Here is a 27588-nt window from a genome sequence, read left to right as displayed (position 1 = left end):
TTGCATTTAGATAACTCTGTTTGTCTTTACATTTAAGTAAAGCTACATTTAGATAACAAGAACACCGGTCTTCATATCTGTGTATCAGGAAGAATGCACCTCATTTATAAAGACCCCTTCATATGTGAGGCCTGTTATCCAGCAGTACCGTGTACCTGCACTGAAACATTTCAGGCACCATTTATATCATTAAATAGGCGGAAATGTTAATAATTTTAGTGCCCTGGCCCTTTTGGAGAAGGTGGTGCAAAAAAAGAAAGAGTTTAAAATTTGTGGCACAAATAAAAATTAGTACAATTTTTTTTGCACTTTTTATGCTACAAAATAAGAGAATAAATAGGTCCCATTGACTACTATATAAAAGCCCTATAAAACGGGACAATATTAGGGAAAGATGAATGTCTGACTTTTTATTCCTAATTATTGGCTAGTGAAAGAGTGATGCCACATGGGGTAACGGTTGAAGTATGACCTCAGCCTCTGAAGTGAACCTATTCTTTCACTTAAGTAAGTCAAAGCACTAATGAGATTTTTGGCGAGGAAAAAATCAGATTCAGGAATTAGGAAATGATTTTTTGAAGCGGTTTTTGGAGAATTTTTTGAGGCATTTTTAGTTTTTTTTTCAAAAACCGCATCAAAAACAGTGTCAAAAACCTCTAGCGGTTTTTCCGCCTCCCATTGATTCCTGTTATTTCTTCACGCGGAATCTGCCTGAAGAATGGTCATGTCGCTTTTTTTTTCCACTAGTGGAAAAAAATCCACTAGCGAAAAAAAAAAGCTAGTGGAATACATAGAACTCTATGGTGAGGTGTTTTTTGGAGGCATTCTGACATGGATTAAGCATCAAAATCCTCGCCAAAAAACGCAGTGAGCATTGACCCTTAAGGCCATTCACACAGAGTTTTGGGGCGCTGATTTTGAGGCAGAATCCGCGTCAGAATCCATATGGAAAGAACACCTCCCCATAGAGTTCTATGGGTTCCGCTCGCTTTATTTTTCCACTTGTGGAATTTTTCTGCTAGCGGAAAAAAAAGCTTCCTTCAGGCGGAATGCGTCTGCAAAAACCAACGCAGTTAATGGGAGGTGGAAAATCCACGTCGCGGATTTGGGCGGAGAATTGGCAAAAACCACGCAGAAAAACTGCTAGCATTTTTTTCAAGGTCCATACACTGTGCTGGAGTAAAAAAAAATAAAAACTAAAAGAGCCTAAAAAAATGCTCCAAAAACCACTTCAAAAAACCATTTCCTAATTCCTGAAGCAGATTTTTTCCTCGCCTAAATCCTCGCCACAAAACTCTGTGTGAATGACCCTTACTGGTCCTGCAGTAACACACAAAGTTGTCTGGCAAGTAATAAGGTAAGGCCACTATTCACTTAGTGTTTTCACTTACTTAAAGGAGTATTCTTATTAATATGAACATAATCATATTTCAATTTGTAGACAATTAATAGATGAACATATTTACAAATGTATGTTATTAAAATTTTTACAAGGTTTTAGAGATTTTCTCTGACCATTGGTTGCCAATGGATATGACCATGAATGCAAAGACATTGTATGGTTTGGCACTTGTCAGAAACCCAAGAATGTTTTCTTATTGTGGACAGATTATCAGGCAGGGACACTACAGTACACGTATGAAAAAATATCACAGCCACAATAGGGAAATTATGAATGATTTTCTGCCCATAGAAAGGTCCTGCATTAATAATCATATCCATTGGCAACCGATCAAGACACCAGGCAATCATGTCAACACTACATTAATTACAAAAATTCTTTAAAAATGAATGATATTGTTAAAATGATACGATATTGAATGATGTTTGTAAAAATGTTTAACTTTCAATTGTCTAGAAAAGTAAGTATGATTATGTTCATGGGACAATCCCTTTAAGTGAGTGTGCCACAGTACTGACTGCACTTGGTTCCCCATGTAGCATCACCCGAAATGTGTCACTGATGTGCTGCCAACAAATGATATTTTTATTCTGCAGAACAGATGCCGTCCCTCAGTAAACAAGTGTTTGCTTGTTTGTTGGGTGACTACATCTGTTAAGCAGTAATTTTTTAAAATTTGCCAGCAACATATCATCCTGAAGTTTATGACGTTACACATTTTGTATCACAAGTATATGCCAAGTAAATATCAAGCCCTCCAACCTCTTGTGTCCCCCTACCTGCTCAGAGAATGTGGGCTCTTGCCGTGCGCTCATTCCTACTGTTTTGATGTTTATTTCTTTGTCACATTGTAATGTCTCATATTGTCTGTTCATTTGTCCGCTAATTTGTAAAGTGCTACGGAATTCGTTGGCGCTATATAAATAAAGTTATTATTAATATTATTATTATACACATACAGTCCTATGAAAAAGTTTGGGCACCCCTATTAATCTTAATCATTTTTAGTTCTAAATATTTTGGTGTTTATAACAGCCATTTCAGTTTGATATATCTAATAACTGATGGACACAGTAATATTTCAGGATTGAAATGAGGTTTATTGTACTAACAGAAAATGTGCAATATGCATTAAACCAAAATTTTCTGGTTTTCTGGTTTTTGGGTAAAATGCACCATGTGAACACAGCCTGAGAAGGACCCTGCACAATGCTGGTGATAAAGCATTCACATGTTTTGCAGAGAAGACAAACACATATTGCTCATTTCACTTTCTCTATGCTGAAAGGCTGTCGCTCGTTAGTATCTATAAAACCCTCCCGCCTCTAACGAAAAAATGCCAATCTGATGGAAGATGCTTCAACAGTTAAAAAAAAAATGTTTGTCTGCCTGTGCTGCTGTGGTCATCTAGATGTGTGAACAGGTCCCATGACCCCTCCAGCTTAGTAAGATGGCGGAAAGCAGGTAATGAAGGTTGGAGATGTGGCTGTCCGGTTGTGTGGTTCTCTCAGATAACTTCTAGCATGCCTTCCACTACTCAATTCATTGCCAGCAGTGGCCACATCAGGTACAGTGGGGTCGAGAGGCCGCTGCTCTGAATGCAGATGAAACCTGTAACCTGTAGATATGCCACAAATGTTGATAGTGCGATTCACATTTAAAAGGGTTTCTCCAAGTTGTATTTCTTTATTTTGTACTCTTATTAAATAAAAAAGAAGGATTTATAACTGCTTGTATGTAAATGAAATAAAAATACTCCTTCTCTCTGTATGGGACTCACTGATCTGAACATTGCAGTTGCACTCAAGTCTGTACATGTCCTTCCCTTCTCTCACTCTGTATGCACTTTATGTGGCACCCGTACATTGCACAGATAGGAGTGCAACAGGGGCCATGTGTAGGTAGACGTGAGCAGCCGAATACCCCTTTAAGCCTTTGACATATGCCTCTACTGCATGCAGAAGTTGGTCGCACTGCTTAGATACCTCACATACCTTCACAAGGCAGAAGTCAATGAAGCGTGCTTCACGGCTCCTACAATTAGTGCCTCATACTCTTTCATTTACAATTTTATCATAAATGACATAGCCAATTAATTCCATGACCTTTTCCTGACTTCAGAATAAAATTTGCAGCAGAGTGGTCAGTTATATCCTTCAACAGCAGGTACTGCTGAGTCTGCCTATAAAGGTTGATAAGGCAATGATATTTTATTAAAGCCCTTCATGTCAGAGGTCTAACCTACTAAATTATCTTAACCAGGCAATGGTTTCTAAGCTAAAGTGGATAGTTACACAGTAGGGAATGAGAATTTATCAGCACAGCCATTTTACTATCCTCTGTATATATTAGATATTCCAGTGTTCAATACCACTGATCCATATATAAAGAAGAGGAACATGTAAACAGGTACTATATTAAAGGGTTATTCTCCTATTCACAGAAGAAGCGATATCTCTGGTCAGTGGAGGTCAACTGCTGGTTCCTCAACAATCAAGACAATGGGAGACTGTAAGTATGAAGCAGCAAGTTGCATATGTATGTTACCATTCCATTTATCTCTATGGGATTGCTGGAGACCCATATGGTGGTTGTATACTGCTATCAACCCATACAATATCTCAGCTGTACCCATGGGGTAATTATAGAGTAATACTCTATTACAAGTGTTCTTCTCTAGGAAAAGTATCTACAGGACACCACCAAAAAGGATCCATGCTGTCAGGTTATTGATCCTTTAGGCTGAAGCCCCACGTTGCGGAAACACAGCTTATTTTCGTTGCAGATTTTGTTGCGTTTTTTGAGCCAAAGCCAAGAATGGCTACAAATGGAATTGGAAATATATAGGAAGTCTTTATACTTCTAACTTCTGCTCAATCTAGTCCTGGTTTTGGCTCAAAAAAACGCAACAAAATCTGCAACAAAAAAAGCTGCATTTCCGCAAGGTGGGGCCCTGGCCTTAAGGAGCTTTCTTCAAAGACAAACCCTTTCAAAATGCAACCCATGGGCCATTCAACTGATCAACCGGACCCACATTCCTGGCACCCCAAGCAAAAAAAAATTCTGCCTGTGTAAGTCAGTTAGTCATCAATGTAGGGAATTGCATAGTAGTGTTATGTGGTGGTCATTCACATGAGTTACCAACCACATAATACAGTGCCTGGATAGCTTGATGGGAGACTCCCCTACAGAGTGGCTCTCTATTTAGGTTTATAGAGGGATATAGCAAGCAAAATACCCCCATGAAATCTCTATACCCAAACAAGGCACACAATCAGGGGTTGTCCTCATGAGACAACTCCATTACCTTTCAGAGAATGGTCTTTTGTTTGAGACATGACATAAGAACATCTGCAGACAAAAGACTTTTGGAAATCCGGTTCCATATTTTCCTGACATTTTCTTTAAATTGAAGGTATTTTCTGTACAACGATCATTTGTCCCCATCATTTTCATATTTCTGAAGGTTAATGCAATTTTAATGATGCAGCAAATCTTAATTTTGTTGGTAACAACGAATACATATAATGACCATTTACAGCATTATCTAGTGCTTACTCGCAGTGACATAAGATTAATGAGCAACATGTGTCCGTACCAAGCCTAAGTGTATGAAATATTACCAGAACACTGCAAGATGCCACGTGTTTGTGACTGTGCTTTTTCATAAATGTCAACACAAAGCTAAGAAAAGACATACTTTCCTTCTTTAACCAAATCATTGCAAAAATGGGCGCATTGTGGGCACAAAACAGGGCACATTAGATAGAATCCATGATTCTTTGCTGTTTACTGCTAACTAATAATCTAATTATTTCCAATATCATTGCTGTGTACAATTTCCATAGTTTCTATTAATTCTATTTAATTAAATTACACTTACTGTGTAGACAATGGGAAAGTAATTAAAACAAAGACTTGTATTAACTAATTAATCTTAAATGAACAGGCTGTGAAGGTGATTTACAGACTTAATTTGGGTTCTGGCCTAAAAACATTAACTATACCTTCCAGCAGATTGTGGTTTTGGCTACACATCCCTCCTGTCTGGTTATTTAGAAATGCAGAACACATACATATACTTAGTTTACAGCCCTAAGGAGAAGATCATGTTTTAATGGAATTTCATTTGAAATCACAAAGGAGGAAAAGTTGGCTCAGTGGTTATAGAAACTGATGAGAAATCTGTAAACAGGAAAGGATACATTATTGCATTCTCTCATAGGATAAAGAAATGCAGGACGACTTGAGCACAGGAAAAAAGGTATTAAGGAGGAAAGGCTATATATTGTGTTAGAATTTTTGTAGACCAGGCCAAACAATAAATATGAGATGCTTTACAAAATATAGCTATACAAACATATCAATACAGTTATCCTTACATGTCATTAGACAACGACAGATGGGAAAATCTTTGGAAATTCTCAACTGATTCTCTAAAATACAAATGGTCCATTGACTCTACTGGATGTAAATTGTGATGATGATGATGATTATTCTTATTCATCAACTGAGGACTCAATGAACCTTAAATGTTTGCCGCTTAGCCCTCTGTAAATGACTGTAATGGAAAAAGCTTTCTTAATTTAAAAAAAAAAAATAAAGAAAAAGTAAAACTCATCTCTTATAAGATTCTATTCCTATCTACATCATGGATTAAGTTTATAAAAAGTACAGTACAAGATCCATTACACAATGAATGCCATCAAGGCACGTTGGACACCATTGACACATTAGATAGAAGTTGGATGATGGTTAAGCAAATATTACATGAATGAATAAATAAATGAATGAATGATTGAATGAACATTTGATAAAGGATCATGAAGCCATCACAGCCATATACATATTAGGCCACATTAGCTATCATAGGCATTCAAACTGTACATACATGCTCAATGGCACTAGATAAAGGACATACAGTTTTTTCTGGGATCATCAAAAGGGCTGATTTTAACCAAAATAATTGTATGACAAGTGAAACATCATAACAGATGAGGAAAATAAGAACTAGACGTATAGAAAATATCTTTTTGTGTGAATAGTTGATTCCCACCAATTTTAATATCTGCAAAAACACAGGAATTTAACAAACACAATAAAGGCCAATATCTAAATCAATATATTCTATAAGTGGTGCATGTAGAACTAAAGTAAACCAAAAACTTAAAATAAAGTAAATTTATGTTTAGTAAAGGGATTCAATCATTAAAATAGATTTTTTTCTTCCTAACACATAGGAATAGCCTTAAGAAAGGCTATTCTTCTCCTACCTTTAGGGTATGTAAATATGTTTTCTTGCAGCACTGGGGGCGGTCCTCAACGCTCAAACAGCACTGGGGGCATGCCTCCTATTGATGTCTTCTTCCGATGGCTTCTTCTGGATTTAAATGGCACGCGCCATGCACAGACTGCGCGTGTCTGTAGCCATTTTCTTGTGGCTGCTTACACAGTACGCTCATGTAAGCGGCCACAAGAAAATGGTCGCAGGCCTGGGCAGTCGCCTCTGCCCAGCTGGAAGAAGACATCGTGGAGAGGGCGTGCCGGAAGAAGACATAGGCCATCGCTGGAGAGTTTTCTTGCAGCACTAGGGACGCCCCAGTGCCCCCCCCCCAAAAAAAAAATAAAAAAAAATATTTTTTTTTTTTTTTGACTGACTTGAGTATAAGCCAAGGGGCTTTTTCAGCACAAAAGGTGTGCTGAAAAATTTGGCTTATACTTGAGTATATACAGTGGACCTACATACAGTGGGACATACAGGGATGAAGTAATAAGCAAATAAATAGAGGAAATAAAGGGTATTAGATATAGTATGACACGCCAACTTATGCAAATTACATCCAAAGCATGTGCTATAAGTTAATGCATAGGAAAAGGAATGTACAACATACATGCAAAAAAAAAACAAAAAAAACATCGAAAAAGAAACACAACAATAGCCAAGCCTGATAAACCCACCTGGATAACCCCAATGGACGTTTTGCCAAAAGGTATCGTCTGAGTGCGTGTAGCAAGGTCTGACAAAGAAGGTTATAAAGCCTGATCCTTCCTTTCTCTGACCATGGTCGGTCATCCTTTACATATTTAGACTTCACTTTACGTTGTATGGCACTAGCAACTAAACACAATTCTCCAAGCAAAACAAATTTACTTGTATCTTTTGTATATTGTTGCACAGAGATAGTAATACAGCAAGACTTTGTATGCCAATACCTCATGCTGAGCTAGTCATTTAGCACAAATGGTAGTTTTCCATTGGGCTGCAGGTAAACCTACTGAATTATCTAAACTCAGGTCGCTGTCTCTATATACAAAAGAATCATTTTAGCATAATAGTAGCTACGTTTGTAAATATGGAATGTAAAATCACAGATTATGTAAAATGCTGTGATCTGTAGTTTGGATATTGAGTAGACTTACAATGTTGCCTGTTACCTCATGTAACCTGTTCAATGTGCATAGTGTTAAAAAAAAAATATATTATTTCTCTTGTAGACTTTAATCTACTATGTAATTTTTAAAATGCAGCTCAATGGGAGAGTCCAACTGTTCAATTTTTGTTAAAACTGATTTTATTTTGAGGTCAAGGAAAAATATGTATACCTGTATGTTGCTAAAGAGGGAATGGCCTGCCAAATAGAAACAATATTTTCTGATTGGAGATACATTTTTATTCTGCCTGGTCTTATCTGACACAGACCAAGCCTTATGAGATAAATGCCCGGCCAGGGTGATTGATTTGCCTGTTAATTTCCTGTTGCCGGTGTCTCTGTGCAGTTTGCAGTTGTGGGCCCTACTAACTAGCTCAATGCATAAGTGAATACCTAAAGCCCAATTCCCTCACAGAAAGCGCCCCTTAGAAAGACCTCTGCCACTATGCACACTAACTCTTATTTTCTAATCTGCACCCATCCTTTAGTTCATAAACAATGCCGCCCGACTTAGCAGAGGGCCCTACCTACCATGTCCTGGTCTTCAGAGAGGTCTATCTGGAAACTACACTCTCGGGTGATGGAAAAAAAAAGTAATGTTATTTTATTAACAAATGACTGACATATATTACAAGCTAGGTTGTATGATCTGTACTATAAGTCACATGTTGTTTTGTCACTGAACTGAGGTTTTAATGATGTCTATTAGATCAATGATTTTCAACCAGTGGTACATATACCCTATGGGGTCCAAACTGCAGTCTCAATAGGTACACCAGCTGAGAAAATCCACTGCTTTAGTGGCGAGCAATGTTTGGTTTTTTTTTGCTGATCCCTTGGACACTAATGTGTGAGCAGTTATACCTATAGAGTTATACATGTTAGGTCAGGAAGGCTACTCTCCCTCAGTACTAGGCAAGGCCTGAACTGGAGTCCGTGAAACGAACAAGCGGGCTTCTCTACTTAGCATAAACTACCCCTGCCATCCTACCACCTAGCACAAGGGTGCCACCACTATGTATACATACTTCTTCCCTGAAATATCACACACTATACATCATATCAAGGCAAATAAATTAACTTTTCATTGCTTCCTTTTATCTATTTTCCCCCTCTATAACTTCCTGTTGGTGAACTAAAGTTTTTTGGGGTTTTTTGTACATTTTATGTACATTTATTTTTTTTCCTTATCAGTATGTCTTTGTAGAATGAGAGGAAATCTACACAAACACGGGGAGAACATACAAACTCCTTGCAGATGTTGTTCCTGGCGGGATTCGACCCCAGGACTCCAGCGCTGCAAGGTTGCAGTGCTAACCACTATGTTGCCCCGGAGCTATAGTTTTCTTTACAGCTGTGGAGCAACAAACTCCATTAACTGTTTATCACCCTGTGACTTAATACTTTGGTTGTCATTTTATGTCCACGCTATAGCAAACAAAAAAAAAGAAAAAAATGGTAATTCCATATCTATAAAGAGAGAAAATAGCTATCATGTACTTTAGCCTGCACAATCAACATAAAAATAATTATCAGAATTGTTCTTTTTGTTTATCCCACTACCATAAAAATAAAATAAAAAGCAATCAAAATGTCGCAAATGTCGCAAAATGTCCTCTTTCCCCTCTGATATTTTCCTTGGTCATGGAACCATTGGCTGAGGTTGTCCACTCTTAACCTGGTCTGACTGGTATTCACACGGGCCTAGGGATCACAGGATCAGCATAATTGCTCACAATGTAATCTTATCCCTGTCCTTTTGGTGGACTTACTACAGAGTAAATGAATCTAAGCCCCAAATATGGGTTTGAATCTATATGAGGAAGCATCTAAATTTATTAAAGAAAACTTTCCTTTTCAATGGCTCTAAACCCTATTTAGGTATTCAACTAACCTCTGACCCCAAAAATTTCATTAAAGAAAACTTCCTTGAACAACTTTCTGCCCTCCAACTAGAACTCAACAATCTTACTAAATTTAAGCATAGCTGGATGGGTAGAATAGTGCTTTATATAATGTTGATTCTCCCATGAATACTTTACTACTTAAGAACCCTGGTGGTTCTGATACCCTGGAGTGTTTTTGGTCAGTTTTACAAACACATGATTACATTTACCCAGAACTGCTCCAGACTAAGGGTGGTTATCTTTAATGTGTAAGAGGGGCTTACATGGGGGTTTAGGGGTACCATCTGTTTTTTCCTTATTGAACAAACAATTTTGCATTAATATTGCTAAGATGCCAGAAATGGGCCTCCGACTGCTAGACATACATAATGTACTGGTTAAAGACAGAATCATGCTATGTCAGGTTCTCAATGTGGGGGCTCTCTAATTTGCTCATAGATGGAAAACTAACGTGTGTCCTTCTCTGTTTCCGCTGATCTCTATGATACCTAAAAACTACCAATTTGACCAAATCTTTGCCAGTCAGCACCGGGGCTTGAGCAAATTTCATACCTCGTGGGGGAAGTCGATCCATCTCTTCCCAACTCTGATAACTTAATTTCCTCTCTCATGAAGGTAAATGGCTTTTACTGTCTCCAACAGTGGGTGTATTGAACCTACCATCTTAGGGACCACCAAACTGTTAGTCAGACCCATCCCATAGTCACAATGTACTCCTATATCTGTGTGGTACATGTTTTTAATGATCTTAAATTTTAAGGCTTTTAAGGATCTCAGCTTAACCTCAGGTTAGGCCTTAATTCTAGTTTTCCCGTTTCTCTACCCACCCCCTTTATTTCCCTTTCCCTAATATTTTTCACTTATCACAGTCTATTGATCTCATTGAATGGAATGTATATGGTTTTTTTTTCTGGATATGTGGTCATTTTATTTGCAGCATTTATGCTGTTTTATATGCACTTCTATGGCATCCTACAGACATTATGTCATTCACAACTGTATTTTCTCATCTATATTTGTTATTGTATATTCCTGAATTGTTTACTTCTCCTGTGTAAAACGTAATAAAAATTATTCAATTAAAAAGTCACACTAATCCCAAAATGGCATCAATAAAAACTAGAGTTCAATCTGCAAAAAAACTAGTCCTTAAACAAACATGTCAACAGAAAAACTGCAACATAGACTCTATACATAGTCTGGTTACAAGTATGAGAATAGCTTTAGTTTGGTAACATTTGTAACTCATCACTTTCTTGGGGGTATGAGGTTGGAACTTCCTGATACTAGGGGTACTTGAACTGAAAAGGTTAAATGACATTGTATTGGACGAACTAAGGTAAACATCTCAGCAGAAGCATTTGTACCTCTTGTTTGGTCCCTCAAACCTAGTTCAGGATGATGATTTTCTTAGAGTGCCATAGAGATTACATCTCTACAAGTACTGCAGAGAATACCTGCCATGATAAAGGAATTTCTCCAGATGATGGATTCCCTTTGAGCTTTGCACTTGTGAAAAATCAATTCAGAATACATGAAGACAAGGTGGTACTGGTGGGTATGTTTTCTTGACTACCAAATCTAGAATTCTGCTAAAAAAAATAGATAGATATGTAGAGGGATTTTTTTTTTAATTTGTACATTTATTGCTAATGTCTAAGTATGCATTGTCTAAGTATGTCTATCTATGCAATATTGCATTGCAGTATGGTATGCAATATTGCCTTCTGTAAGTCTCCTTGTAAGTATTTCCATCTCTAAAATTCACCTTTTACATTATGATAAATTAATACTACTAGTGTTCTTTGGAATCCCTGAAAATCACAAAATCACACACTAAAGATCTGCAGCAATTCCACAGTGTATGAATTTACCCTAATGTTATCATATACACATTATCAGCAAATTTAGGGGATGGTCACTTTCACACAAATATTGAAAGACCAATGTTATTGTTTGTATAGTAAAAAGTTGTAGAATTTTCCAATATACTTTCTGTATCAATTCTTGTATAATGTCCCCTATTTGCACCCAGACAACTAATAATGTCCCCCAGTGGCCCCCACACAAACAATATTGTCCCCCAGTGGATCTCAGACACGTAGTAATAATAATGTTCTTCAGTGACTCCTCCAAACAACCGTGGCCTCACACTGTAGGTGTGTTATATACAGTAAATTAGAAACAAACCCATCCTTGGTCCCCTGAAGCTCTGAGATCCTCCGGATTTTTCTCTGCAGATCAATGTAGCAGGCATCACTAGCTGATGTCTGAGTGATAGAGCAGGAAGATAAAGCCTTCTATCAACTACATACTAAGGATGTCGATGTAGTGAAAAAGAGACATGCACCAATTACCCCTCCGAACTGTCACTGGAATCACTGCACTAAGGTGTCAACAATAAGAACATTTGACAGTCGTCTTCTTTACCTATATTTAAATTTTTTACTAAAATTAATAAAATTACATTGGCTAACTCACTTTCAATGGATGAATCATGAGAGTCTCTATTTACATATAGTCAAGAAATTAGATTGTACACAATTATTATTCATTAATTCACAGACCAATCAGTAAATTCCTAATGGGTACTTTTTAGTACACAGACCGTAATATGTAGGATAATAACATAGCTAGTTCAGCTATGTACATTAGTAGGCAACTATATAGATATCCATTCAGCTGCAATTCATACCCTACACCTGGTGTACTAGGGTGATGGTCACATGAGTCTGCCTGTCCGGTCAGATGTGATTAACGCTATTGCGTACAGTCAATTAAACAGAGAACGGATTCACATGAGAGCATTTAAAACAAACAGGGAGAACAAAGGAAATATCATTAGTTGCAAAGATTTTTGGGCGATTCACATATTTATCCAGCAGCTGTATGATTTTTACACAAAAAAGATACAAGTTTCTCACCGACCGTCCATGACCCTACCAATTATAAATAAATGTAACTTGCCTACCATGACTTCACTATATTGCTGGCTCCCGGCTGTTCTGTAACCAAACTCTTAAGGGGGTAGTGCCATCAATACAAATATTTCCAATTATCTGCTTGTAATGGCTTTTGAAAATGTTATTTTTAAGCTCAGCATCTCTCCTTCTATTCTAAGCTGCCATTCGATTTAATAAAGCTGACCAACATCTGGCTACTAGACCCCTTGGAGGTTGGCTGCTCACTGGGAGTACCTGCATTTGGTTATACATTCTCTACTAGAAGGGACACTGAGTATGTGACTGTATTGCACAGCAGCAAATGAAACTGAATAGTCAATAGTGTAAAATATGGACAGTTGGGTCTACTATAGTAGCTGCTACATATATGGAAATATTTCCAGATTTTCTAAACCTGAAATGTACAATAAAGTAGTGATAATAAAGGGTGTAGGTTTTTCTGTCAAACGTACAAGATATCTCTCCTTAGCCTGAAATGGCGGCCCACAGTTAACAATACAATTTATTTAGCTTACACTTCACCTGTAGATAAGATAAAGTGCAGGTCTAATGTTCTTTTAATGATGGTAAATAATAACCTGTAAGCTGAGTCATCAATAATTCTGACCATTTCTCCAATAAGAATGTGTCCGCCCACACTGAAGTCAGACGAGTCTTCTCAGAACAGTTACGTAGCCTTTTGGAATTGGCATTGTGTTAGGAGATATACTCTAATGTTAACATAACAGGTCTCAAACAATGTATTACAGAATTGGAGAGAGGCAATACAGACAATCTTTGTAATTAATACAGAGGATATTCACTGCCTATCTCTTTACTGGGGGCTGCAGTTGTGTTTGTTAACACAGAGGAAGGGATGTTAATGTCACTGCCGGCCAATGAGAAGTAATTCTGTAAAACGGGCTGTGAAGATGATCGAAAGTAGTTACTCTCAACACTATGAAGAGTTGTCTGTTAGACCAGTGTCTGGATTCAAATATGCTTGCTTTTGCATGGTATGATATGGTATTGTGCATTGTCAATTATTCAAAGTCCCATACACACCGTACAAAAAATATGTGGACTTTGGGACATGTTACAGCCTTTCTATCATTCTATCTTTCTATTATTCTTTCTTTCTTTTCTTGGATCTACCTGTAAGTTACAAAGTTGATATCTGTATAGCCTTTTTGCAAGCAAAAAGTGTTAACTATTTGACTATTTCTACAACTATAGTTATGTAATAAGCCTTGGATATAGCATGCGCAGGTACATTTGAATAAAAATAAGACAAGCAAAATGGAAGCGTTGTTGTATCGTACGTGGACTAAAAAAGTGCCAGCAACCACATGTTTGAGGGAAAATTCATTAGAGTCCAAATATTGGGGAATAATATACTGAGGCATTTTCCTCTGAAAAACAGGTGTAAACTTACAGGGGCAGATTTATGAAAACTGGTGTCAACGCTAATTGACCCATCGCTGACAGAGGCGAGACTCATATAAGACACATGCCTCCTAAAAAATGAGTCGCACCCCCTGCGTGTCTGAAGGGAAATGTATGCGATCTCATAGCTGTCAAAGACTTACAACATCATTACAGCTCCTCCCTCTACAGACCCTCACTGTGCCCCCTTTTACAGGAGAGTGGTGTGTGAATCCCAAAAAAAGTCGCATATCATTGTTCACCAATAAGACATTGCCCTGCCCCTTAAAGGGGTTGTCCCCTCACAAGGATCCTATCTATACTGCTTGTTAATGTGGATGTAAGACTTTTCCTAAATGAACTGCTTCAGCAAAACTGCTTTGTTTGTCCACTATTTTACTTTATTCAATTCATTGTTGACACATCTCTTGACTTATCTGCTCAAAAGTCAAGTGATGTATCTGCCTGCTCTCAGGGGGGAGGGAGGAGGGGCTAATTGCACAGAAGCGAGCCTGTGTTTCTAGCTATTCCTGTGTCTACACCACGAGATCTAGCTTCCTGCTCTCAGATAGGGGAGAGTAGCTGCTTTCATTTCTGAACTCGTCTTCTGTTCTCCCAGTTATCAGGCTGGCTAATTCAATTGTGACCATTATGGTAGAGACAGGCAGTCTCTGTATGTAACACAGAATGGAGTTGCTCCTGCCTGTACTTCAGTAGTCCAATACTGTGCAGTAGTCCAATATTGTGCATATAGTGTTGTTTGAGGACCTTTGATGACATCACAGGCCCTTCAGCCACCCCATAGGATCACGTTATGTGGTAGGCGGAGCTACATGCTAATTTGGGATGGAGCTAAATGTTAGGTTGCATATGAAACCCCGCCCACCAAATGACGCAAAAAAACAGGAAGAAAGAAGATTTTACAGCAGTGAAGACTGGTGAGTATGCGACATGGGAATACCCCTTTAAGAACTGTGCTGCCACTAACAATGAAAATTCATGGTAAGGTTACATGGTAATTTTTTCCAGAATTCCAGTATTTCCAGTTTCACATAAAAACATTTTTCAAATGCACTACAAATGTAAAATACTATAAGGACTAAAAATAGGGAAGGACTTAAGTGATTATATAAGAGCAAATTTACAAATCCACATGAAGATTCATAAGGACTTCCAGAATCCAAGAAAAGATGCAAAACCTTAAAGATTTCAAACTTAAAATTCTGTGTGCTTCCAAGGTGGGAAAATAGATAAGTACCTTTGTCACCACTTTTATTTCATAACCTGTCATTTCCAATATAAGGCTGGCTTCACACCTGCAGCAGTCATTCCATTTTTGTTTAATCACAAAAAAAAAGAAAAAAGGAATATGAGCTGAGGATGAGTCCATTACAAGACAGACACCAAAGCAGTCCGACAGATACTATTGGCTATAATGGGGTCCTTTGTGTTTCTCTTATGGGGTTTGTGAATCTGCTACTGATAGAACTTCTACCACAGAAATGAACTCAATCTTACAACTCTGACTTTTATTGTTCTTGAGACAGGCCAATGAGTGTAAACTTTATGAAAAATTACTTTACAGAAGTGTTTTTGCAACCTTCATCAAATCCAACATTTTGCGTCCTTCAATAGTTGTGGCTCCACCAATTCTGGCACATTTATAATTTTTTCTCTAAGGGCTCGTTCACATCTGCGCCCGGGGTCTCCACTTTCAGGTTTCTATTTCCTGCCCAAAACTGGGCAGGAGACGGAAAACTGCAGTCATTTTTCAAACTCATTCAAATGAATGGGTTTGAAAAGTGTCCAGCCATGAGTGCCAGTGAGCGTTTTGTGCTCTCCGCGGCAAAACCGTTTTTTTTAACTGGACACAAAGTTGGACATACAGGAACTTGTGTCTGGATTTAAAAAAAACGCTTTCGCAGCGGAGAGCATAAAACGCTCACCGGCGCTCACGGCCAGACTCGGTCTGACAGGTTTCCGTCTTCTCCGTCGGAGACCAGACGCTGGTGTGAACCCAGCATCACCCCTACCATTCTGAGTAATCATTTCTGGTAGTTTCAGAACCATTATACCCTCTTCTACTAGGTGTGCACTCCCTTTCTTTCTGCTCCAGCCTAGGACCACCCACCTGACATCAGAGGACATATTTGTGCCAAAAATAATCAGAAATGATTTCTTGAGAACTATTGGGGTTAGAGAAAAAAATCCATCTGAGCTAGATTCAGTTGAACAGTGTCTATTGAAGTATGTATTGAGTTGGAGGTGGTGAAGGGTCCTGTTTATATTATCACCCTCATAAGCAGGACTGAGACATTGTCTGGGCAGACAAGACATCTTCATGGGAAGCACTGAATTAGCACTGCATTTTACCGTACAGGTAATTGGATCTGGTGTAGACTGCTGACTATGTGGTACTGTTGATCTTACTACAGATATATGGCACAGTGGTCAACCGACTCTGCAATTAGAACTGCATGTGAATAGAGAAAATGATGGTGGAAAGAATTGGGAAGTTTGTAAAATAAATAATGATTGTTTGTTCTGCTAAACTTCAGAACTAAAGATGGTGGGTGTATGGATCATCTGCCCTGAAAGCTTGTCCAGCTTTTAGCAAGCAGTAAATAAGGAATCTGGAACAAAATAGTCATAATAATATTAGGATCAACTAATATGCTAGAAGGGTAGGGAATTTTCAGATAAACCACTGCCAAAAGCCCCTCTATATATTGCTGGATCTAGGGAAGGTCCGTTGTTCCAGATTTCCTGACATGTCCCTTTTGCTAAATACAATTTTGGCTACAAATGCCATATAAAGCATGTTCTTTAATAATTATTAGTTGATATCTGCTGTAATATTCCTGAATATGTATCAGTAAACTGACAACTGCGAGTTACCATTCCACTAGTTACAGAGGTGCGCCTCTCTGCAGTCTGATTTTGTTAGCACCATTTTAGCAGTACTGTACTAGATTGAGGCTACACGTTGCTGAAAAGCTGTTTTGTTTTATTCCAGATTTTGCCGCATTTTTTGAGGTTAAGCCAGAAGTGGATATAACAGAAGGAAGTAGTATGAGTGATTCCTTATTAATGATTCCTAATATTTCCCATTCCTTCTCAAGTGACTCTTGGCTTTGGCACAAAAAAATGCAGCAAAATCTGGAACAAAAAAACTCAGTTTTTCCATGACTTGTAGACCTAGATTAAGGAACCATGTAGCATCTACTTTGCAGATACTGTAAATCGCTTTTTTTGCAGCTGCAGCATTTACGCCACGTGGGGCCCCGGCCTAAGGCTAAGGCACCATGTAGTGGGACACAGCAAAAAAACACTGTGAGAAAACAGCAGTGGCAACGAATTACAGTTTTTCCTGCAGAACTTTATGTAGAAAGACCGCAGAGGAAACCTCTGTTTCCATTAAAGGATAGGGAAATCGCCAGCATTTCCATAATTGCTATGGTTTTGGAAATCGCAGCATGTCCGCTGTGCGTACTTTTCCACTATGTGATGATGGGATTTGTGCCAAACCATGGGATGAAGAATACAAGTATTTATTAAAAATAAACTAGATGTCAGTACAGGTAAAAGGACATCTGTAGGTTAAGGCCACATGTTGCATAAATGTGACATTTTGGGGTAATGCAATAAGGCAGTGGGAGACATATGCTCCATTTTAAAGTTTCAGCAAAATCAATGAGGTTATATTTAATCTCATCCCCGCGGTGCAGAAGATGCGCCATTTTCTAAAATGTGTATGTTTCTGGAATACATGACATGCTAATTTTACCTGTGAAAGCACTGTATTTTCCCCATAAACTAACATGAGAGAAAATATACAAAATAGCATAGAAGCAATAAAAAGTGTACGTATTTTCACCATGGCATTTTATGCAATGTTTTTTTAGCTGTGTTTTGTGACAAGTGGACTTATCCTCAGGCTGAGGCTCCACGTTGCGGAGACCTTTTTTTTTTATCCAGATTTTGTTGCGGTCTTTTGAGCCAAAGCCAGAAATGGATTGAGCATAAGTTAGACGTATAAGGGCTTCCTATATATTTCCCATTTTTTTATAGCCATTCTTGGCTTTGGCTCAAAAAAACGCAACAAATTATGTAACAAAAAAAAGCTGTGATTCCGCAATGTGGGGCCTCAGCCTCAAAGGGATTTTAGGGTTAGGATTTGGGGCTACATTGTATGGACAAGAGTTTTTGGTCCAAAAAATGGTTATTGTACCTAAATGTTTATATCCCATTAGTTAAAGGGTTTGTCTAGGACTGTGTTATCTACCATTAGAACAGGTCATCAATATCAGATAGGCCTGGTCTAACAACCATTTCCCCTATGATCAGCTGTTTGAAGAGGCTGCTGCTTTCAGACCATTATTGTAGCATCTTCACTGCATATCAAGCACAGTTCGTGCATTGTATAAGCAGCTGTGCTTGGTTAGGCAGCTCAGTCCTATTCATTTAAATGCATTGCTACATGGCCATGTGACCAATGAATAGGATGTCACTGGCCTGAGAAGACAGATAACGCTCACCACATCTCTGTGGCCTACTTAAACAGATAGACAACAGGGATCCTTGGTGTCGTACCACCACCAAAGGATTTTATGATAACTAAAGTAGAGAATCAGGTTTCCTGCCAACTAGAATAATGTAATCATCAATTTTAGAAAGCTACACCTATGAAAAAACCGGATACTTGTCCCAGCAATGATGACAGTGTATGTGTTGTAGAGTTTCATTCTGATCCAGTGGAATCTTATGATCAACGCCATTGACGAAACCACGCAATGGTGAAAGAGAATTGATGCATTAAGTGTTTTACTGTGCAGTCAAAAATGATATCTGCCATTCAGGAGTAAAGCAAAAAGCGTATCAGTACTAAGGCATAAATAAGCATCAATCTTACTGTCAAGGCACATATATACATATGGTGTTCACCTTCATTTTGTGACCAAGTATGGTCTGCCTTAGTTGACAACAAACCCAGTGGGAAAGAATGTAGTGTATAATTTGGGCCAGGGCAAGCGCTATTTGGCACGAAACGGCCATCGCCTAGACGCTTTACTTGCTCCTTTCTCACTATGAGGTTGTTTTTATATTTGGAACTGGAATAAAGGTGTTTTTATGATATGAAAATGAGGTGAGTGCCCCCATTCCCTTTGTCTTTGTGATGGGAATGTGGTTCTATAGTGGAGAATAGGGGTCACCACTAAGGCTTAAAAAGGTTCCTTCAAGTGCTGGGCGGATTACTCTTTGGGACTAGGACAGTGACATTCCATTTTTTCTGTTGGATCTTTGGATAGACTGTTATATGTAGGAGACCATCCTTGTAAATTAGAGTTAAGGACAAATATCAGATATAAAGAGCATATTAAGAATCTCCGAGGCACAGCTAGGCATATAAAAGTTAATAAATTATTAAGATTCATGTGAGATTTTGTAACGTGAGGTAGATAAAATTACTCATATTCACAAGGTGCACGGAATATCTCATTCATGGTTGTCACACACATCACCCAGAATGAGAAGCTGAACTTTAAAGATGGCAGCCCCCTGTTCTAAACATATTTAACAACATGCAGATCATTTATAGAATATAGAGTATTATTTGATTAACCCTTGCAGTAAAGTGGGCTGGCTGACTGAAAAGAGAATATCAACGTACATTAATGAGAAATCTGAAAGTCAATTAAGCGAGAGACTAAGAAGGGGCTACAGTGGGCTTATAGATTGTGGGTGATGGACAGGGTCATAAACTGTCTCCCTACTCTGTAGGTTGTATAGTGTCCTCCTGTGAACAAATATGAACAATCCTCAAAATACCTTTAACACAAAATCAAAAATTGTATGTATGGCAGTCCACTGGTGAAATCGAAAAAGCTGAGCAACATTGCTGTGGGAACTGAATCATTTATGAATAATGATACTCTATCACAATCAATGAAATGAGACGCACAGGTTTTGTGCTATACACACCGCCAGCACATGAGCACAGGAACCTTTTCAAATCTTCCCTGTGTCATGGAATTCTGCAAATGACTAAAAATGCTTGAACCAGTGCCCAGGAAACAGACCAATATATGCAGATAGCGACGAGAAGAATTTCACTTGTACATCTATTTGTGAAATGCAGGCTGGTATTTGATAAATGACATTTCGTGCATAGTGATGGCATTCAACAGGACAGTATTCCATGTCTATTCTATTATCATGCAAAATTACAAATGCATGTGAAATCGCCAAAGACTAAGGAATCCTTCTGAGTATAATGCAGTGTGCGCTCCTACAGACTTAGACTAGTATACATACCTGATTGTACTATAGCATATATACATATATACAGTATATATATATATATATATATATATATATATATATATATATATATTCATGGATATACCCCATCTAATCAATATACAGACATTTACAATTGAAAGGCAACCTACAGGACTGATCCACAAACTCTTAGTCCAATATTCAATTAAATTATCATACCAATACATGTACCCCTTAGTTCTACACAATGTGAGCTATTTACTTTCAAAGACTATAGAATATCGGATTAGAAAATAATACAGGTTATCAAACAGTCTCCTCGCCATTACATATGTTGCGTATCCAGACTGATAGTTTCTTGCAATTATGGGATTAGAGACATTTAATTGCTGCATAAAAGCCTACTGTTACTCCACGAATCAGTGGCCGTGGGCCTCGTGTAATGGGCAAACACTCATGAATCAGGGTAAAATAAAAAAAGGAAGCTAGCAATCCTTGAATTAATTCCTCGAAAGAAAACTGTTTATGCAGTTTATTTGTTCAGATTTTATGTAGAAATATGCAGATCAACATAGTCAAGGGTCTACCAATGAAAAATGAAGTAATAAGAAAAAAAGAAGGTTGACATTGCTGCTATAGCCCTAAATGTAGGCACATGCTGGTAAATATCTACACTCTTGAGAGTATGAGCAAGGGTCAGGCTAGATCATGTCTAGATAAAGGCGAAAGGTCACGTCTAGGGAATCAATTAATAGGGAAAGCTACTTCCAGATGCCTGGAATTGTGAAATGGCAGTGACAGACCAAGACGCATATAAAATCCCAGGATATTTGCCTGAGCAATGGAAATTTCCACAAGTCCAAGTGCCTGGCAGTATATAGATTATAGTATTGTATACCATGCCAATACACCCAAGCAGCACTTTGTGAATATTTTGTTGCTGTGTGTGCCCACTGGTTAACAAAAGGTACATGATGTTCTATGCAGAATGCAAAGTTTGCTGTATCTGTACTGTAGGGCTGAAGAAGATGCAGCATGTATAAAGGTAGGTGATTTATGCCTGCAGCATATGTGAAATCCAAGGCTTCAATATGTGACCAAAGAAGATGATAGAAAGCCTCAGCTATTGGATTTTGTTCCTAGCAGGTTGATTCCTACAGGTATAAGATGTTCACCTCCAGACTACACCTAGATGCCCATATTGCTGCAACAGCACGGAGGATGTCATGCTGAGGCATGGGACTGCTAGACACATGAGACAACACAGCACATCATACAAGCTCACATGCAGCACATCTGCACGACTACATGCATCCAGATCTAGCTATCTATCCATCTATCTGTCTATATCTGTAGGCAGACAGCTTTCTCAGCCATAGCATTACATGGTGAGGTGCACAGCCTCTCAGACAGGTTGTATAATTAGCATCCTACATGCATCCATCTCCCTTTACTGAGCATTCACCAGCACAGCGCCTATGGGTGCCCACAGCAATGACTCTCAGGATCGTCTTACAACTTGGATGCTATGGAAAAGGACTCACCCGTCGCTGATGCAGCCAGTAGCCCAAAGCTGATGAAGACCAGCCTGCTCCAAGTTTGCACTTCCAGGAGCCCCAAAACCCACCATGCCCCCCATATCCTCCTGGATGCGCAGCTGCACCCTGTCCTGTGCCCCCACTTTAGCCATCCAGAGATGGTTCTCATGGCAGATTCTGCGGGGATCTCTGGAAAAGGAGGTCAGGTATTCTTGCAAAGAAAATCCCACTACATTGAACAGCTCTTTGCTTCTGCAGCCGGAATAAACCAAGTCTCTCCCTGCACTGGGGAGATGAGATCAGGAATCCTGCTCCTCTCTCTCACTTCCAAATATTCTAAATGTCTGTGTAGCCACAAGGTTTTCCTGCAGGGAATATCCACACAATCCCTCCAGCTCCAATATTCATCAGCTCTTCATTATAATATTCTTTCCACTATCAGAGAAGCATCCACAAGAGGGAATAGGGTTTTTCTCCCTTCCTCCCCTACATACAACAATGCTGCAAATTACATCTTGAATTTGTCTCCCTCCCTCCTCCTCCTTCTCCTCCTCTCACACTGGTCCCCTCTCATAGGATACTTGTCACATATTTCTTTACCATAAATCCCCCCCAAAACATCTGAATCTGCTCATTTAGATATGAAAGAGGCAGGTTAATGGAGATAGCATGTTGTCTAAATATCTGATAGAAAGAATCCAGATGTAGCAAAGAATGCTGCAAAGTAAATAAACATAGTATAGAAAGAGTGGTATACCAAGACTTTGGTGCTTGCTAAATACATTACAGTATCACTGCTCATGAAGGGGCTGCTGAACCGTCCTAGGATCTTGGCACACACTGCAATTCTGGCTGCAGTTAAGATTCTGCTGGAGTTTTACAAAAGTTCATTAGCTTTGCAAATATGTCAGGGCTGAACATCAGCAAATGAACTGGGGGATGTAGACAGGATGAGATGGAAGGTTTATAGAGGGGGAATCAGTCATGTACTGTATAGTCCATATTAAGCCTATAGAAAGCAATTATGAAAGCTATCTATTACCCTGACCCAAGTCTAAGGAAATGCTCAAGGTGGGCTTTAAGCAAACATTAAAATTGAAGACGGATCCTTAGGTAAAAAATTTTTGTGAAGTCTAAATAAAATATTGCAGGTGATGCATTCAACATTCACTAGTGTCTGGTGCAGGACCATTTTCTTAAAGGAATTTTTTCAGGTTCAAAATGCCTCCTAAACCAATACCATGAGTCTTTAAAGAAGACCTATCATGTCCTCGGGCACATGCAGTTTTATATACTGCTAGAAAGCCAACAGTGCGCTGAATTCGGCTTTCCTGTTATGTGCCCCGGGGCAAGAGATATCGGTACAGTTACTGATATCTGTTCACTGTCAGAAGGGCGTTCCTTGACAGTCTAGCTGGGCTGTAAGGAATGTCCGCCACCCTAACATTACTCATCTATAGACCTATACTGTTAAGGGGGGCGTTCCTTACCACCCAGCGCTGAGCTGAGCTGTGAGGAACGCCCCCCATCCCAACTGTACTCGTCCATAGCTCTGTACTATGAGAGAGGGCTTTCCTTATCGCCCAACCATGATGCTGAGCTGTTAAGAATGCCCCCCCCTGTCCATGGATGAGTGCAATCAGGAGGAAGGTGGGGGGCAGTCCTCACAGGTTAGCATCATGGCTTGGTGGTAAGAAACACCCCCTGACAGTACAGAGCTATGGACAGTACTGTCGGGGGGAAGGGGGGGATGCATTCCTCACAGTCCAGCTAGACTGTCAAGAACGCCCTTCCGACAGTGAAGCGATATCGGTAACGGCACCAATATCTCTTTCCCCAGGGCATATAATGGAAAAGCCGATAGTGTGCTGAATTCAGCACACTGTTGACTTTCTGGCGGTATATACACAACTGGAGGAAGCAATGCAGAGATAATTTTATGGATATGCAAATTAGCCAGCAAGTGCACTGGAGGGGGGGGGGGGAGGGTCAATTTACCAGATTTCCCTACACAGTTTTAAAGCAAGCAGAAACTGAAATTATCAATGTCAGCTAAAGGAATGTGGTTGGACAACAATTCTTGAAGAATGTCAGAACCTTTGCTGCTGTCTATAGTCAGATCTGGCAAATCAGTTTTATCTGTGCAATGAGTCTAGTCAAAGTCGACTGGAATCTTTTTGAGCTAACCAACATAGAGACACTGTAACGTGACTATACATGTACTATGACATCAGTATTACCAGAAACCATATATATTGTAAGTTTTACAGAAAAGCAAGTACCTATACTAGCCAACTCATCCCCCTAACAGACTTGATCACTTTGGACATCTATAATGTGCTGTCATTGGCTATGAGCTATGGTAGTGCCAGAGAGTAGTCACTTCATGAACATTTCCTGGGTGGAGATTTTAGCCATTTTTGAGTTATTCTTAGCTCTGTGGAATATACTGTTGCTGACATGATGCAACAAAATATGTGTAGTAACCTGTTCAGAGTTTTTGAAGAATAAACGCACAAGTTCTTACTATCCAACAACTACATTCTATTATTCTTAACAGTCCTTAAGTCTCCTACTGTACTGCAGCAATTCTACCGTTCTGCTTAGATGAAGAAAGCGTGGGCATGTGGTGGGAGCATATCAATGTCTCACCAGCCATTCTGTTCTGTACCAGTGATACAGGAATATGGAGCTGGTGCAGTGTCACACACAATATACTAGTGCATTTGAGAATCTGCATTGCATCCTTAGTGATATTACAATGCTGAATGCAATTTTCCACCAGAGTACTCCTTTATGTGAAAGTGAGAGTTGCCCCATCTATTATTTTGCTCATTATATATATTGATCAGCATGCTTGAATCTTACAGACAATTCATTCCGGTCCCTGACACAGAACGCTGAAACTAGACATAGGCAACTCTTTAAAATTTGTCCATTTCCATATGTTCTCCAAGTTTCAAACTTGATGGATTGATTGTACCACGAATCACTAAAACAATCTACAATATACGTGTATCTAGGTGGTAGAGTGGCTGACTGCTTTGTTCAGCTTTCCATGGCTGGCTCAGACAGCATCTCATATGCATGGACTTATCTTCTACTTGGCACTCATTGCAAGACTCCCTCCCATCTATATACAGCATCCTGCCTTGCTCATGTGCTTACCCTGATGGTACTGCTATGCTGAAGGATAGAAGCCAGCATGAAGAGAAATATTTAATTAAATATTATCTGATCGTATACGAATGCTTAATCACTCTTAATAATTGCATTCACTGTGCTGTTTTGCAATTCTGCTTTGTTATACCATGGAACAGGGTCTAGGACCTACGGTAAAGCCTGTAGTTACCTAAATTGAACCTGTTAGAATATATCAGTATAAATTGTATCAATTCTTTAATGTAACTCCATAGTCTAAATTGTGCCCTGTAGCAACAGGAATGTCCTAATACAATAATACAGCACATCAGCTGGGAAGCTCAAGTTCCCTTCAGCTTCTCTATAAGCCTATGAGAAGATTGCCACATATTAGTTGATAATATATATATATATATATATATATATATACATGCAACCTGATCCAGTCAGATCCAGTCACAGATGCTCCCTTTACTGGCCCACACACGATATAACACTCCCCTTACTGGGCCTCCACATGATATAAAGTCCATTTCTCTGGTCCCACCCAAATTAAAGTCCACTTTTCTGAGCTCACATGGTATAAAATCCACCGAAACCCCCCCCCCCCCCCCACTGTGTACTGCCTCCTTATTGGCCCGGTACAGTTTGCTGCTTTCTTTACTGGACACCACACAGTAAATACCCCATTTACCTGCTCCCCACACTATGTACTGCCCCTTTATTGACCCCCATGCAGCTAGGGTCTCCTTTACGGGCCCCATATAGTAAGCATAGTAAGTGCTAGTGAAGTTAGGCTGTCACCTGCCCCAGACCACTCTGGAGTTTATCCATTGGGCAACCTGTTTAAAAATAATGTACCATAGTGCATAGTATAATGTTTTGTAGTGGTCCCTGAACACAGTATAATATTCTGTAGTTGCCCCTCCACATAGCATAATGTCTCACAGTGGACCCTTCACACAGTATAATGTATTTATCCTCTGGATTTGCCCAATGGATAAACTCCATTACACAGTATAATACAGTATAATGTCGCAAAGCAGCCCTCCACATAGCATTATGTCCCCCATGAGGCCCCTTCACATAGTATATTATGTTTATCCTCTGGAGTTGCCCAATGGATACATTCCTCTGCATTGCCCAATGGATAAACTCATCTGGAGTTTATCCATTGGGCAACCCTTTTAAGAATAATGTACCATGGTGCATTGTATAATGTTTTGTAGTGGCCCCTGAACACAGTATTATGTCGCAAAGCAGCCCCCCACATAGTATAATGTCCCCCAGTGGTCCCTTCACACAGTATAATGTCCTATAGTGGTCCTTTCGCACAGTATAATGTCCCATAGTGTCCTACAGACTATATAATGTCATACAACATCCCTCCAACTATTAATTATTATTATACTCTGAGGTCTCTTCAGACCCCAGAGTATAATAAAAAAGAGGCCCAGAGGAGTTGATTAAACAAAGCTAAAAACAGTGTTACTTACCACTCCAGGGCTCCAGTGCTGCTCTTCAGGCCTCTTGAATGCTATTATTATAATCTGGGGTCTCTTCAGACTTCAGAGTATATTGAGCAGGGCCCGGGGTAGGTGAGTAAAATTAATAAACAGTGTTACTCACTTCTCCTGGGCTTTAGAGTCGGTCTTTGGGCCCACCATCTTCTCTACACACTTCTCTCCCTGCACAATAACCTCTGTACAGGCCACAGAGCCAGAGCTGTTTCTAGAAACCCTTCCATAAAAGTCAATAAACATCACACTAATTCTAATGTCCATGTGGTTGTAGCATAGCATATCCATGACTACTGTTAAAGGGGTTGTACAATTGTAGACACTTATCCCCTATCCATAGGACAGGGGATATTCGTTTGATTACTGGGAGCCTGATGACTGTGTCCCCCAGTGATCAGGAGGGTGGGCGAGCAAAAGTCCCCCTAAAGCCTATTTGAGAATGGAGCGACAGTGTCTTTGTGTAACCGGCGCTCCATTCACTGCTTTGGGGCTGTAGGTATTGATGGAGATCACAGTACCACACCTTGGTTGGTCTGGACAGGAATCAGCAGTCAGTAGTGAATACCAGACATTACTTGTTGGACTAATCCAATAAGTAAGGGCCAACTTTAAAAAAAAATGCCATAACACAACTTATTGTTGTGGGTCCAATTTCGGGGGCCACATGCAATTGCCTGGATTGTGTTATGGCCAAATGCAACCCTTCAGCTCCTTCCTGCCTCCTGTGTTCTCTACTTTACCTCCCATTTTCTCCCTTTGGCCAGCCTCCCACAACACTCCAGGTGCTTATCCCCCTCTCAGTAATGTCACTGTTCTCTGCCCTAAAAGGGTAAATAAAACCTGGTCCTGAGAAACCCCTTTAAATAAGAAAGCTGACATATACTATAGGTGATTTTTTTTTTCACACTTTTTAGTTAACAGAGATGAAAATAGATTGTAAGCTCTTGTAAGCAGGGCCCTCATTCTTATTGTCTGATATGTTAATTATTTTTTCACATTA

At 39.3% G+C, this 27588-nt stretch overlaps 1 protein-coding gene across 2 annotated transcripts in view; it reads right to left on the bottom strand.

Moving 5' to 3' along the window:
• The window catches only part of CSMD2 (CUB and Sushi multiple domains 2), an 801202-nt gene extending 778787 nt beyond the window's left edge, over positions 1–22415 (bottom strand). For both annotated transcript variants that reach the window (XM_075264669.1, XM_075264670.1), the window contains exon 1: positions 21934–22415. In XM_075264669.1, coding sequence (XP_075120770.1) covers positions 21934–22096 — 163 coding nt within the window. In that variant the 5' untranslated portion in view covers positions 22097–22415. The remainder of the gene's footprint in view (positions 1–21933) is intronic.
• Between the last annotated feature and the right edge of the window lie 5173 nt (positions 22416–27588).

Source organism: Leptodactylus fuscus, chromosome 2 (genome assembly GCF_031893055.1).
Source record: "Leptodactylus fuscus isolate aLepFus1 chromosome 2, aLepFus1.hap2, whole genome shotgun sequence".
NCBI classification, from domain to species: Eukaryota; Metazoa; Chordata; class Amphibia; order Anura; family Leptodactylidae; genus Leptodactylus; species Leptodactylus fuscus.
The sequence above is the reverse complement of the archived record's forward strand: the minus strand, read 5'-3'. Positions and strand labels throughout refer to the sequence as shown.